The 14,146-nt window shown below is 38.6% G+C and overlaps 2 protein-coding genes across 10 annotated transcripts in view; both read right to left on the bottom strand.

The window, feature by feature from the left end:
* The window catches only part of fam189a1 (family with sequence similarity 189 member A1), a 106,414-nt gene extending 104,740 nt beyond the window's left edge, over positions 1 to 1,674 (bottom strand). For both annotated transcript variants that reach the window (XM_015385106.1, XM_015385114.1), the window contains exon 1: positions 1,011 to 1,674. In XM_015385106.1, coding sequence (XP_015240592.1) covers positions 1,011 to 1,343 — 333 coding nt within the window. In that variant the 5' untranslated portion in view covers positions 1,344 to 1,674. The remainder of the gene's footprint in view (positions 1 to 1,010) is intronic.
* Positions 1,675 to 7,086: 5,412 nt separating this feature from the next.
* tjp1 (tight junction protein 1) overlaps positions 7,087 to 14,146 on the bottom strand; it is a 126,287-nt gene continuing 119,227 nt past the window's right edge. For 5 of the 8 annotated variants that reach the window (XM_015384581.1, XM_015384611.1, XM_015384619.1 and 2 more), the window contains 6 exons: positions 13,715 to 13,821; positions 13,287 to 13,540; positions 12,941 to 13,095; positions 12,639 to 12,859; positions 11,624 to 11,767; positions 7,087 to 7,451 (listed from right to left, as the gene is read on the bottom strand). In XM_015384581.1, coding sequence (XP_015240067.1) covers positions 7,357 to 7,451; positions 11,624 to 11,767; positions 12,639 to 12,859; positions 12,941 to 13,095; positions 13,287 to 13,540; positions 13,715 to 13,821 — 976 coding nt within the window. In that variant the 3' untranslated portion in view covers positions 7,087 to 7,356. The remainder of the gene's footprint in view (positions 7,452 to 11,623; positions 11,768 to 12,638; positions 12,860 to 12,940; positions 13,096 to 13,286; positions 13,541 to 13,714; positions 13,822 to 14,146) is intronic. The other 3 variants (XM_015384605.1, XM_015384636.1, XM_015384597.1) reach the window with 2 other exon arrangements.

Raw genomic sequence — 14,146 nt, 5'->3', positions numbered from 1 at the left:
TCATGTTTTGGGTGTACTATTCCTTTAAGCGTAAAATAAAAGATAAAGTGTAAAATAAAAGATAAGAAAATATGTTGAAGGTTGTAAGGATCTCAGGGGGTTACGCTCTTAATGTGTAAAAAGGAGGGAAAATGTCTCTCCTCTAGATAGCAGATGAGGAGGTGGTCACAGAAACACCTTATCCTGTAACTGTTGCTGCTAATAAGCTTATACGCTTGTAATGACAGTTTTCTCAAACATACTTCCCCTCACGGAAAAGGTCTCATGACGGTTTTTAGCTTTCATCACTTTTTAAGTATAACGCTACACAGTGTGCTGTCTTAACCAGATTGAAGGCCTGAACATATAAAAAAACAGCTTAAAAACAAAAACCTCTATTGATCAACTAAAATTGCAAGAAAATCAAAATGCTTTAGAAAATCAAACATAATGGTATTTTAGTAAATTCAAGACAGCATCAAGTTTCAGTGCCTGGAGATAAACACTCTCTGCACAGGAGCTCAGCCAATCCCACTCCAGCCCTGATGGAGAATGTTCACTGACCTCTGAACCCTGACCCCTGTGATTATACACTGCTCCCCTGTAACTATACTCAGCCACACATACAGGCACTGAGACAAAGAGGCAATTCTCAAAACACACGCACACACAGATGGTCCTGATGGCACAGACCTCCCCTCACCCTTGCACTCATGCCCTACTGCCTCTATATTTAATGGAGCAGCACAGCTCCATGCAACACTCTGGCAGGAAATCAAGAACGTGTTAGTCATAAATATATAAGAAACACTACATCTTAGATTTGCAAACTGTTAATATGTTCTTAAACCTCAATGCTGTATTCCATCATGCTGAATCTTAACATAAATCACTCAATTTTCTTGAGAATGAGACAAGCTGTTATTATTATAGGATTTAAACACAACAGTTTCCTGTGTTGTTGTTACTGTTTTATTAACAAAAGTAGATATTTCCCTTTATCTGCGTTTTTTCTTTTGTTATTTACTTACAGAAAAACCTGCCCAGAAGGGACATGAGTGCCTCACTCTGGGCGACGTAGTTAGAGCCAGAGCCGCGAAGCTGACCGCCAGGATGAGACTCCCCAGGACCATCTGAGAGACTCCCAGAGCCAGCATGATCCTGGTCCGCGTGCGGTACTCCCTCAGGCGGGACAGGCTGCGGGACAACGACGCGGGACTCAGGGATCCGGGGCCGCTGCTGCCGCCTCGGGGCAGCGCGTTCACCGGCATTGTCTCCACAAGAAAAAAAAAATATAAATATAGTAGAGGGGAGTCCTTGAACCAGCTTAGATGGCAGGAAGAATAAAGAATAAAAAAAAGCATCCAATAAGAGCGGTGATGTTGAGCGGGAGGACGGCGTGGTCAGAGCTCACTGAGGATGATCTCCATCAATTAAAGATGCCTGAAAGGAGGAAAAAAGGTGGACTGGATGAGGCATCACACAGACAGTATCTGCGGATATTTATTTAGGTCGAGCATATTGAAAAAAAGGAACAACTGAGGTCCTCTCTGGCAAAAAAATAAAACCATTCCATCAAAAGTCAAGATGAAAAATCCAAAACCGATTTTGCTGCTGTCACCCAGCCACGCACCATTGTCACGCTTATTTAACTTAAAAAGCAGGAGATGGAGACGAGAGATAAATTATCACCAAAAACTATGAGAGAGATTTTCAAAAAAAGACTGAAAGAAAACATAAGCTTTCTGCTTTTTTTTTGTAGCTCGGTAAAGGTGCAGATCTAAAGGAAACGCGGTGTTCAAAGGCGACAGCAGCAGCAGCAGCAGGACAGGAGGCGCTCTGCGTGTTGGAGAGCAGCCACGGTGCGCGTCTGCATGGCGGCGCGCTGCGCTGCGCTGAGCTGCGTGGACTGCTTTACTACGACGGAGAGGGGAGAGAGTGGGAGGGGGATACAAATAATAATAGGAAAACAAACCTAATTTCGCAGGAGATGCATGGTAATGCAAAAATAAATGAAATTAGAATGATAAAAATTTAAGACAAAAATCATCCGAATCATCTCAGTCTCCTCTATTTTTCCTCTGTCTATATCTCCAAAAGGGTTCTGCGATTTTTCGAGTCCCTAATGGGTATTTCAAACATGAATTAAGGCTTTAAAGCATGTCTAGGTTTATGTTCTTTACACTGTTACAAGTACAGAGCAAATAAATGAACTCTCGGCATTTAACCCATCCCCTTGTGGATCAGTGGGCTGCCATTGTGTGGCCCCCTGGGAGCAGTTAAGGGTCTTTGCTCAGAGAGTGGCAGTGTTATGATCCTGGCGCTGGAGGCTGGCTTGATTGCTCATTCCATTCACCTGTTCAACTCTGCTCAGTTTCTCATTAGCACTCATCTTATCCACCTGTTTCCAGCTCCCATATATGCTGCTTGTTTGCAGCCACCAGTGCCAGATTATTCAAGCTGTTGTGAGAGTAACTCCAGCCTTCAAGTAAGTCTGTCTGTTATCTTGATTCTGACCTGTTTTTAAATTTGAAGTTTTTTGCCTTGCTCTGTCTGCTGTGTTTTTTGCAGTTTTCCTGGATCCTGCCGGTAACCGAACCTGGACTGTTTCTCTGACCTCGGCTTGGATTCTCCTTAAGGATTGTTGCTCGCTCGGGGTCAGCTATCTTCAGCTCATCATCATTTGAGGTGCTGGAAGCGGCTGCTAACAATCTCCCTTTTGTCTGGGATCGGACTCGACTTTGAACCACTTCAGTGACGTTTGCTCCTTGTCATTATTAGCCCGATATCCTCCTGTAGTCACTGACCTGTGTTTTCCACCTCTGCAGTGAATCTAGTTATCCGCCCCGCTGACTATCATCTGCTCGCTGAGTTATTTGTTTCAAAATACAGCTTGTTGTAAACTGTCCTGAACTGTCTGTCTGAATATTGGGTCCAAGTTTCTGAGGTTATAAGTTTGTGAGAGTGGAGCTCGAACTCAGAACCTCAAGATTCCAAGCACAATGCCCTAACTACCAGGCCGCCAGCCCCGCCAAGATTTTTAATCCAGAGCTGCCTCACATCAATGCTATATAATCAATATCTCCACACTTGATGCCTATTTTCTTTACATAGACTGGTCCCATATTGAGAGATATTTGGGTTAGTTACACAGAGATAATCTTGCACTGCAGAAAATAGAAATCCAAATAAGGGAATTGTTTCTTGAATTGAGGAGGTAAGTGAGACACTTTGCTACTGGAACAACAGAATTTACACTTAAAATAAATCAATTGCATTGTCTTATTTCAAGTGCATATTCCCTAATCCTTTAGGGGTAAATGAACCAATTCCATTGGCAACATATTATTTACCTATTCAAATTAAATACATGTAATTTAAGAAAGTTTTACCTATTTCTAGCTCGTTAACTACACCATGAAAATTGGAAGCCTTGCTGAAGTAATAGATTTAAGAGAGGTGACAATCAGTAGTTTCATGGCAAGAAACACAACACAAGATTTGTTCAAGCAGTCTTAAAGAGGAAAAGAGAGTCTGTTTTTTTTTTTTTTTCTATAGTAAGCCAAGGTCATCATAAGAGGAACTGTGCTGCTTTGACCCCTTTCATCAATGAATATGTACAAATTGGTTTCTTTACATACCCAAGTCTTGGGTTTTATTGGAAAAAAAGCAACACTTCTTAATAGAAAATATTACAACTTTTTGTTATGCTTCTGATGTTACTGTGTTGAATTTAACAGAGAGACAGTGTTTGGGTGTGTGATTAGCTCCCAAGTTCTTGTTTAAAGTGATCATGGGCAGGTCGTCAGGAGATCAAGCAAAGGTTCCTCATCACTTAAGATTTTTCAGAGTAAATTGCTTGATAAGGGTTTGAGGAGGATAAAAGATAAAATATGGATAGACAAGATGAGTGTCAGCAATGCGACTTCTATGGTGCATCTGAATATCGATCAAAGGATTAAAAAGTCCTGAACAAAAACACTGTCTCAGACGTTGTGGTACCAACAGTAGGACTGAGTCATGGTTGGAATTTCATAGATTTTCAGTGGGAGGAACGAAAATGGAAATACCCATATAAGGAGAATAGTTTAACAATTTTGAGAAAAAGTATGAAAATCAAGGTTGAAACATTTTGGAGGCTGCACATGGGGGCAGTGGGTAGCGCTGTTGCCAGCCCGGGGTCTTTCTAAATGGAGTTTGCATGTTTTCCCTGTGCATGCGTGGGTTTTCTCTGGGTACTCTTATTAACAGCATGACTGTTGTTAATAAGGTTCTCTAATTTGTCCTTAGGTGTGCATGGTTGTGTAGCTCTGTGTTGCCCTGTGACAGAATGGCGACGTGTCCAAGGCGGTACCCCGCCTCTATTCCATAAACTGCCGTAGACAGGAAACAGCCCCACCATGACCCTGAAAAGGACTAAACGGGAGAATATGGATGGATGGATAGTACCTAATGTGAATGTTTTTTTCCACCTCTTTTCTCAAATGCAAATTTCACCAGAGTCCTCTAAAGACTATGATTTATCCTTGTTGCTTGTGCACTATTGTCTGCCGTCCTTTTCCTTCCACTTAACTTTCCTTAGGTGCCTTTGCAATGAGCCATTGTAGCTTATCCTCAACTTGGATGTTGGCAATTATGTCTGCTACTTTTATTCGTTGCTTCCTTGGGCCAAAACAGAACATGTCGATTTAAGAAATGTTTTTCATTCTAATATTCTGAGTTCCGCAGAGTGTGACTATTGGACCTTCCTTTGTTTCTTTAATTTTGCTTTTTTTATTTATATAGTCGACCTCGCAATGTAGGTTTTTTATTTTATCTTTTTCTTAGTTCTTATACAAATAGTGCATTTTTAGCTTTAAAGTGCTTTATTAATGAATGAGCAATAGAAATCTGTCTTTTCATTAGCCTAAGTCCAAATCATCTAATTTTATAGGAATAAACCTGACATGTATCCCTGTCTGATTTGTTTTAAACTTCTGAAATAACTGAACTTTACATTGTCATTCAGACTGAGTGATGATAAATGCATCATTTTTTTTTTTTTTTTTTTGCAGATTTAATCTTGTAGTTTATTGTCATCTGCCACCGTTTACTGAAGCATAACATTAGGTCTGACTTTGTGCTGGAAGCTTGTAACTCTCCTGCGACAACTAGCGTTAGACTGAGGTATTGCAGAGCTGAAAACGACAGTGGCAGAACTTCAAGAAATTGGGTATATTTGATTTAAAGGTGAGCATTGAGGAGAGGGCTTCATTTGGCAGCAAATTATATTTAACTAGTGACCTATATTATTTGAATTATTTAATTGGGGTTTATTTAAAGAAAATAAAGGTAACTCTTGCAGAGAAACAGCTGTGCAAATGCATAGTTGCTGAATAAAGGTGCCAGAAGACACTCAAGAAATTGAAAAACTGAAAAATGAGCAACAATTAGCTGAAGAAGACGTATAAAAGGGAGAAAAGATCTAAAAGAGTGGTCTAGAACAGTTGACCTGAAGCAGAAAAAAGATGGGAACTCAAGAAAAATTATAAAAACAAAAAAAATCTGTAATTTTAATAGAGCAAAACAGCCAGCTGAAGACAATAACTGAAGAGCAAATGTCTGCTGAAATGTTAAAATAAATTAGGAAATAAAACAGAACCATTTATACCCAACAACTAATCTTACCTAAGTTATTTTGTTTTTAATCAATAATGTAATTAAGTTAGGTGAAATAAGATAAAATGACAGGAATGAGAGTGCAGTGTAGAAAGCATTATTAAACTTGTGTAACAAAGGAAACCGTAGGTTCAAATCAACAAACAAGCAAAACATGAAGATAAAAAAAAACTTTTGAAAGATCGACATAGGTATATAAAACACTTTCCAGTCTTTATTTTAAAAATGATTTTATTTATTAATACAGTGGTAAAAGTGTCGAAGAGGGAAAAAAAAGTCAGCCACACGTGAAGAGCTAATATTCAATTAAAGCTGTGTTATACTAAAAATAAAACTGTATTGGTGTGCCGTACATATTATATTGTCTATTAGTACAAAAATACATTTAAGGGCACACAATATAGTATCCAGTATCACAAATAAGTGAGGGGGACACCGTCAGAGCACGTTTTAATGTCTTTTAGTTCAAGTACTTATGAGGGCCTCAAATAAGTAAAAAGTACTTTGTATCCACATCATGTCAATAACTTGGTAGAAAACGGTTCAATGTATTATTTTCGGTTACAGTTCAAAGGCTTGAGGGTATTTCCAGAATACAAAGAAAACTTGTTCACTTTCTTCTGCTTTTTAATGTTTTCTCTACGTTTTATACAAAAAAAAAGAAAGACATACAAAAAGTTCATTTACAAAAGAAAGAAAGAAGGCAATATGCTAGCTTTATTTACAGCACTTCTTATCTGTATATTCAGCGATGCATAGCAGATAAAAGAAGAGCTTACCTTTGTTATATTTTGCCAACTGTTATCGTGTGCTAAACCCAAGTTTATTTATACAGTGGGTCCACAAAAAAAATGGCAAAAACAACTGACATTATACCATAATTTATTATAAGTTATGCTTTTTTTTTCTTTACGAAAAGTGAATAATTTGCAGATAAGGCATCACTGCTTATTTGTTGTGTGAGTGCAAGAATAACCAGGCAGGAAGAGGAAAGATGTCAGGAAGGAACTGAGGAAGAATATAGAACCTGAGTAAAGAACATGCATAGATCTCCCTCAGGCTGGAAGGAGAAGATGATATGGGGAGGAAGGCAGGAAGCTACAGGATACCAGAGAAGGAAGAACAAAGAAAGGAGTAAAGGTCTCTTTAAAGTGTGCTGCTTCGGTTTTAATGCAGTTTCCTTCAGGGGATGCCTGCAAATATCCCTACATGTCTGAAACCTTCTATAAAGCTACCTCAACATGTCCATGATTCTTCATATTCTGTCCGCAGACTTACAAAAAAAAACTTTGAAACAAACTTCTGCCATTTTAGCATCTCATTTGGATACCTCTAAATTCATATCACATAAACAGACAATTTTCTCAAGCATGAATGCTGCATCGAAAGCCATCCATTACCTATATATATATATATATATATATATATATATATATATATATATATATATTTTTAGAGATGTGGGGCAGGCATCATTTACTTCACATCCAAACTTCCATCAAAAAGGAGCACAGGTTTGTTTTTCTTGTCTCGCCAACATCTGGGTGCAGTAAACAGCATTGACCGGCTCTCCTTCATACTCCACTTTGTGCTGCATTTGTACGGCCGGACTGCAGCTGTAGTGCATGTGCAGAGTGTGTGTGTGTTTCAATATGAGTCCATCGCCTTCATTTCTCCCACATTCAGCAGCGCTGTGCCTCCTGGTCCATTCGTCCTTCCTTAAAAGTGGTCAATCAGCACTGACACACAGTTGGCTCCCACAAGGTAGTTAGGGTCTCCGGGGATCGACTTGTTCTGCCAGCTTTTCGGGTCACCTGTATGGAAAATAAATGGGATGTGTCGGTGAGTGCTTAATACAGTAGATGGTGAATGAGTGGATCTCCGACACGAATAGAGTCCGATTTTATATATATATATATATATATATATATATATATATATATATATATATATATATATATATATATATATATAAACAAACAACTCTTGATTAAAATGACATTAAATGACATTCAACAATGAATACAAAATGCCATCATTTGCTTTGTAAGGCACATTACTGCGGCTGTTTGTGGCCTGTGTCCAAGTGCAGCACCACAAGAGCCCAGTAAAAGCTGTACAGTATTTTTTTATTGAATGTCTCCAGCCCCTTGTTGACTGCAGATTAAAGCCCAGTCACTGTGAGGTCTAAGCACATGTGCAGCTATAAACACGGAGGGCTGTGCTAAAGAGAACCCTCTAGTAATCGATGAGGGGGATGCAGAAACAGCTCAGCAAAGGTCTGTTGGTATAATGAACAGCCTAGCATTGCTTTACTCTATAGCTGATCTTCCCCATCTCATAAAACCACACCTAGCATTTCAATTCAGCTCCTACTTCTATGCAAGTATTTTACCAGCCCTCTAATGTTAATAAGCGTTCTTAGTGTCAAAGGTTTTGCCTTTTCCCCTTAATCTTCATGGCTGGGTTGGTTCTGACTCATAAGCCTGCTGTACCTTCGCTATAACATTTAAGAAGTTTTTATAAACAAAAAAAAATAAATTAGATCAGTCCATTAGTTTTAGGGGAATTGCATCCTTTTTCTCTGAATGTTTGGAATAGAGCTTTCCGCTAGTTTTTTATTTTTATTTTTATCAACTCACATAAATCAAAGCACTTGCTTGTGTTTTTGTATACCCTTTTATGTAAAGTTTACCATATGTGTTGTGACTTTATTTTCTTCTAAATCAGAAATAATCAAATATTCTAAATAGTTGCAGATTTTCTTGACATTGGGTGAAATTGGTCACTTTTCTCACCAAGTTTGTGTTACGTGAGCTCCCTCTAGTGGTAGAGAGAGAAATCATCCAAATGAGAGACCGAAAGAAGTCAAAGGATGTTTAAGGATCCTGAACTGTCAAAAATGAGGATGCTGCTAACACATTTCTGTGTTCTCAAATTTTCTGGCCAGGAAATTCCCAGTTTGCAGCTGGAGCTGCTGGACTACAGTGGATGACTGGCATTACTTTTTAACAAACAAAAATCAGCATCTTTGGAAGCCGTTTAACATTTTTAACCCGTTTAAGCACTTTAAAGCTACGTTGACAGTAAAAATGTTTGCTAGTTGTAATGATCAGACAACGACAGCTGAACATCATTGGAAGTTGTTTACAAAGTTAAACAACTAAAGACCTAGATTATTCTCCAAGAAAAACAAATATGTTAAACAATACTTAGTGGGATAATGATCAATGTAGAGGTCACCCATAAAAATTTTACACAGAAACTTCTGATCTTTAGATGCATAAAGTGAACTGACATGGTGAGAGCTTAAAAAGAGGCACTGCACGATGTGAATGTTTTTATCAATTCACGGTCTCTTAAACCCAAACGAGGCATTTACCGAGCTTAACTGTATCACACTGGTTCAGACTCAAGTATTAAGAAACCAGAGTGAGAGCACTGTGGGGAGAAGAAGTAGAAAGGAAAGGAAGGCTGTTAGCCTTGAATAGCAGAGTAAAAGGAGAAAGCAAAGTGAGAAGAAAACCCCAGAAGGAGGCCCAAGAGTGGCCTAGCTTCACAATAAGGGGATTATGATGCAGGCCCAATAATCCTCCCCCTGATTCTGCAGGACGACAAAGTAAACGGACATTTCTTCCCGAGCCCTTAGTCTCTTCTTTAAAATGAGGCTAATTAACAGTTAATCCTGACCGCTGTATAAATCGCTGCTGTTTTTGAAGTCAGTTAAGGGGAAGGACAATATTAGGAGAAAAAGGACGAAACAGTGATTTTAAACCTGCTCTGTTCTAACTTAAGAGCTGATAGAAGTTCAGTTATTTCCCACAGGATTCAGATGGCATTTTGTTTTAAAGAAAACACAGATGAACATGAAGTCAAACACAAGACAGAATCACCTTATGTAAATTTACTAGGACTTCTATTATTACTTTTTTTTTATTAGATTGACAACTCTTTTTATTTTTTTATCCTATTGTATGTTTGATAGTGAAATTAATACACCTTTACCCTTGTTTAGGGCAAAGCAATGCAATGATCTGTGCATTTTCAGGGGTGTTCTGTGCAGTGTAAGTTTAAAATAAGAGAAACAAATGTTTAGTGTGCTTTAGGTGGAGGAATGTCAAACTAAAGAATTATTCAACATTGCTACTGCTAGCTTATTAAAAAGTTTTTATTAAAAAACTGTGAGGTAAAGGCCCTGAGGTTTGATACTGCAGCCTGCAACTGTAGACAAATATGAACCAAACCAGGAAGAGGACAGCGGTCGAATACCATAAAAATAACCATGTGTAACAGTCACTTTGAAATCATAAGTAACGAATATATGCATTTTGTCTGAAGAACTAGTTCTAGTTTGCAGATAACCATGTAAACTCAGTCCAGGGAGTAATGTTGTTAGAAACAAACTGATGCAATGTCTACATAAAGGCGAAAAATGAATAAAATACTTATACGTTAAAAATAATAATAATGAAATACATTTAAAATCATGTGGAAATCCTGATGAGAAATTCCAGCCTCTAGCTGGGCTTAAACTAGTGTTGCGCTCTCTCATTGTTGGACCCTTGGTCTCATCTTGGATGTTTCTTTGTTTTAAATTATATTAAAACTACTGTCTGAATCAAATGCAAACAATAAGGTTTTTCCTTTGAATTTTCAAGTTGCTCCCTTCATGCAGCTGACAGATAGAGGTGAGGAAAGAGAAAACAGGGAGCAACATTTTCCAGTGCAAATGTATAGATATATTTTTGTCTGTACAACAGGCAATGACATGCGAGTTAAGACCTCCGCTTTGACTGGTTGCCTTTATCCACTGCATTTAATTCAGCGCATCAATATAACTGGATTAAACTGTTTGACTCGTTACCAGCCCAACAGACTTAGTGCACTAGTGGAATGTAGTTGAGGGCTAGGTATAAAGTTGAATGCTGCAGCCATAGTGCCATAGTGAAACCAGTAAGTCATATCATGATTACTGGAATGGTCTTGAAAACAGCATTGCATTGTTTTGGTCTTGATCATGACATTGAATAAAATTAATAAAACATGTTTTTTTTTCTTTCACCAAACCCCCAGGAATGGCTCTACTTTTTCCTGAAGGGGTAATATTTAATTAATGATTTTCCCAAAGTGTCAAGTAAACTTAATTTCAATCACCTGCTGTCATATTGGAGCTATAAACTAGTTTTGAATGCAAAAACTTCCCGTGCAGTTAAAAAGAGATACATTTGGTTTGCTTGTCTGAGATTTCCTTATTTACACTGAAGAGATAACAAAAAAATACTGACTATAAAAGTATGTTTACCGCTCTCTAAAAGTCAGAGTCGAAAATAACTCTTTGGTAGATATGAGCTCTAAATATAGATACATGCACCTTCAGCATGAAAGCGAGGTGTCTTTGTGTAACTCTGGATTTATTGGGAATGACAGGTCTTATTGGTTATGATGGTGTCCCAGATTCCAGCAGATCTGTAGCAAATACAGAGTCGTTTGTTCTTCAGGTCAGGATTTGGGTGGCTATGTGAGAAAAATCCCACTGAGCAGAGAAGCATGCACTAAAGCTCTGTCTGATGAAACTCAGTATCGTGCAGCAAAGCATGCAGTGCATGCAAGTAAAGTGAAATGAGATATAGTTATGAAGTTGGGGAAAAAAACAGGAGGGAAGTACTGCAGTAGTCCTTCAAAGTAATAAAGCATGTGATGGAAACCAGTGATACAGCAAATGAAACTGTGTGGGTGAGTTGCCCAGCATAAATAATGACATGAAATAAACCCAAAGCAATAATTTGTGAAAAAGGTAGATTTCTTTTCCCTTAGGTTGATTCTTCTTGATCATAAAGTTTAAATTCTTAAATATTTGATTTCTGATTAAGAACCAAGACAAGGGAAAAGTTCAGATTAAACAAGTGACTGCAAAAAAAAAAACCTGCTGAATTTGTCACACAGCCAGCCCAAACGTCCCCAGAAGAGCAGAGAGAGCAAAGCGTACCCGACGAGGAGTCGGAGGATTTTAGAGCAAAAGACCAACCATCAGGGGTCATTGACGCACAGTGAGGTAAGCGCAGCTCCACAGGCTTCAAGAACTTGAGGCCATGAGGTCCACACATCACCAGCGGGCTGAGCAAAGTCTCTCCTGTAAACACAAACACACAGCCTAGTTAAACACTCAGTTACATACATTCTAGCAAAAATTATTTTTCATTTGAAATCTATAAGGGTTTTAATGGGAGTAACATCTTATATGTGAAAACAAAGCAAATCTGCATTACTTTAACTTTCTCTTTTTTTAGATCAGAATAAGCAGTACGATAATGACAGGATGTTACGGGATTTTGTCTGACTCCACAACAGATGGCATGCATATGCTCCATGGAAATACAAATCATGCATAGTTCAGAGCTCTGCTACAAACTCAGAGCACATAATGTTGTTATGCAGTTAAACCTTAGGACTTGCAAAGGATGAGAGAATATATTCTGGACACTTTTCATGCAGGTGTTCCATTTGCTTTCACTTTGATATGCAGATTAAATTACATCATTTTCTTTTCTAATAGGAATGATCCGACACTACAACCAGCATCTGGATTTATTTAGCATCGCACTTTAGCTGCAGCTGTGGTGATGTCCAGCTGATCATAAAATAAACCATGGAGCAAACAACATTAAATATTTTACTTTTTTAACCTTTTTTTTTTTTAAAGAACGCTTAAATAATTAATGAAAAACAACAAATATAGAGAAGGTAAAGGTGATAAACAAATCCTTATAAAAACAAAATGCTTATAAAGGTTTGTTAATGGTTAGCATAAAGCTAACATACATGTAGTACAGCTAATTAAATGTTGCTAGCTGAAAATCATATGCAGTTTTTTTTTTGGCAGTATTGACATTTTCTGACTAGATTACCGTTGCATGTCATGTCCTTGTGGCAGAATAAAGCCCAACGCCTGAAACATTAAAGGGAATCATCTCCACTTCCTCCATGTTACTGTGATCAGTTACCTTTCTCCTTGTCCAGCGGTGGCAGGATGCTGTTGTCTCTGCAGACCTTGAAGTAGATCTCCTGCTCAACTCCGTCGGGAATGGCGCCCTGCGGGATAATTATGCTGACGCCTGTCTCAATGGAGCTCAGGACACCGCCGTTACTGTTGAAGATACCGCGAGCTGTTGCGACCACAGTGTGACCCTCATCTTCATCCTCATCGTCTTCCAAGGCGCTCGGGCTGGGAGATGGGACACATTCACTTTAAGTCTCCCTGTAGAATGAGCTTTGGTGTAATTTGGACTCAGTCTGATTTTATTACCTCACAGGGATGGCCTTGGGCACAGCATTGACGTTATTCTGCTGGTGTTTGGGGCGATTATCCACTGTGCGAGTGAAAGTGTCCACGCCGCTGTCATGGTCTGCATTCTGAGGCTGTGCTGGAATCTGAGGTTTCACTGGACTGGAGCTTGGACCCTGATCATCAAGTATATGTGTTAAACAGTTAGTAAATCCTTATTAAACCTCGACATAAATAACACTTTTACTGCAACATTTAATCCTCCTTTGGGATTAATAAAGTATCTTTAATTGAATTAGATATTTTTCTGATCTCCGATTAGTATTGTAATTTAAAACAGATATATCTCCTAAAATAATCTATTTACCTTTGGAGCAATCTCTGGTTTGTCGTTGGGCAGAAGATTGTGGTTAAATTTCGGACTGTCAAACATCCGTGAAAAAGGTTTGGCTGAGGTGGTGAAGGGCTTGGGAACAAAGCGGTTGTAGCTAGATGGCGCCCCTGAGCTGGGAAGCATCTTTGGAGGCTGCTCGCTTGTGCCATTAACTGGAGACTTTTCAGGGAAACTCTTCTGAGGCAGAAAGTTGCTCTGGACAGTGTTTTCTCTGCCTGGAGGCTTAGCTGTTGGAGAGCCGTGCAAAACAAAGTGAGGTGAAGAGAAAAAAAACCCATCAAAAAATGCTCCACTGTGCAAGATCTAATGAGGATGTCTATACGTCAGCCAATTTCTACCTTGTGTGCTAAACTGAAAGATGTAATTAAAAAATAAGGTTTAAGTTGAGCTGCAAACATTACCTTCAGCTGGTGGTTTAGGCAGTGTGGCTGGTGGCAGAGAGGGCGTCACCTGAGGAACTGGTTCATACTTTTTCTCCACTGGACTTGGTTTCTCTACAGACTCCGTCCTAAAACAGAAGTATTAACGTTGAAAAACTCTGCTTAAAAGCAAACCAACCCCAAAAGATGATTCCTGAGGGTTACAGCAACACCAACTTAAGGCATTAAATTCTCTAGTACCATAAATTCCCTCCTAATGTGCTGCTTGCTGGACTATGTAGTTTTATCAAAGGATAATGAGAACCAAATTTCTCAGCCTGAAATATAACACAAATTAACACATTTAAGACAGAGCTAAATGAAATTTAAAAGAAAGAACATTTTATATAATAAAGATGATTAAATTAAGGACATTACAGAAAGACTAATAAAAAAGGTCAGATCATTAAAACG

This window comes from Cyprinodon variegatus, unplaced genomic scaffold (genome assembly GCF_000732505.1).
Source record: "Cyprinodon variegatus isolate N-32 unplaced genomic scaffold, C_variegatus-1.0 Scaffold15, whole genome shotgun sequence".
Classification (NCBI taxonomy): Eukaryota; Metazoa; Chordata; class Actinopteri; order Cyprinodontiformes; family Cyprinodontidae; genus Cyprinodon; species Cyprinodon variegatus.
Note: the sequence above shows the minus strand (reverse complement) of the source record. Positions and strands in the feature narration are given on the sequence as shown.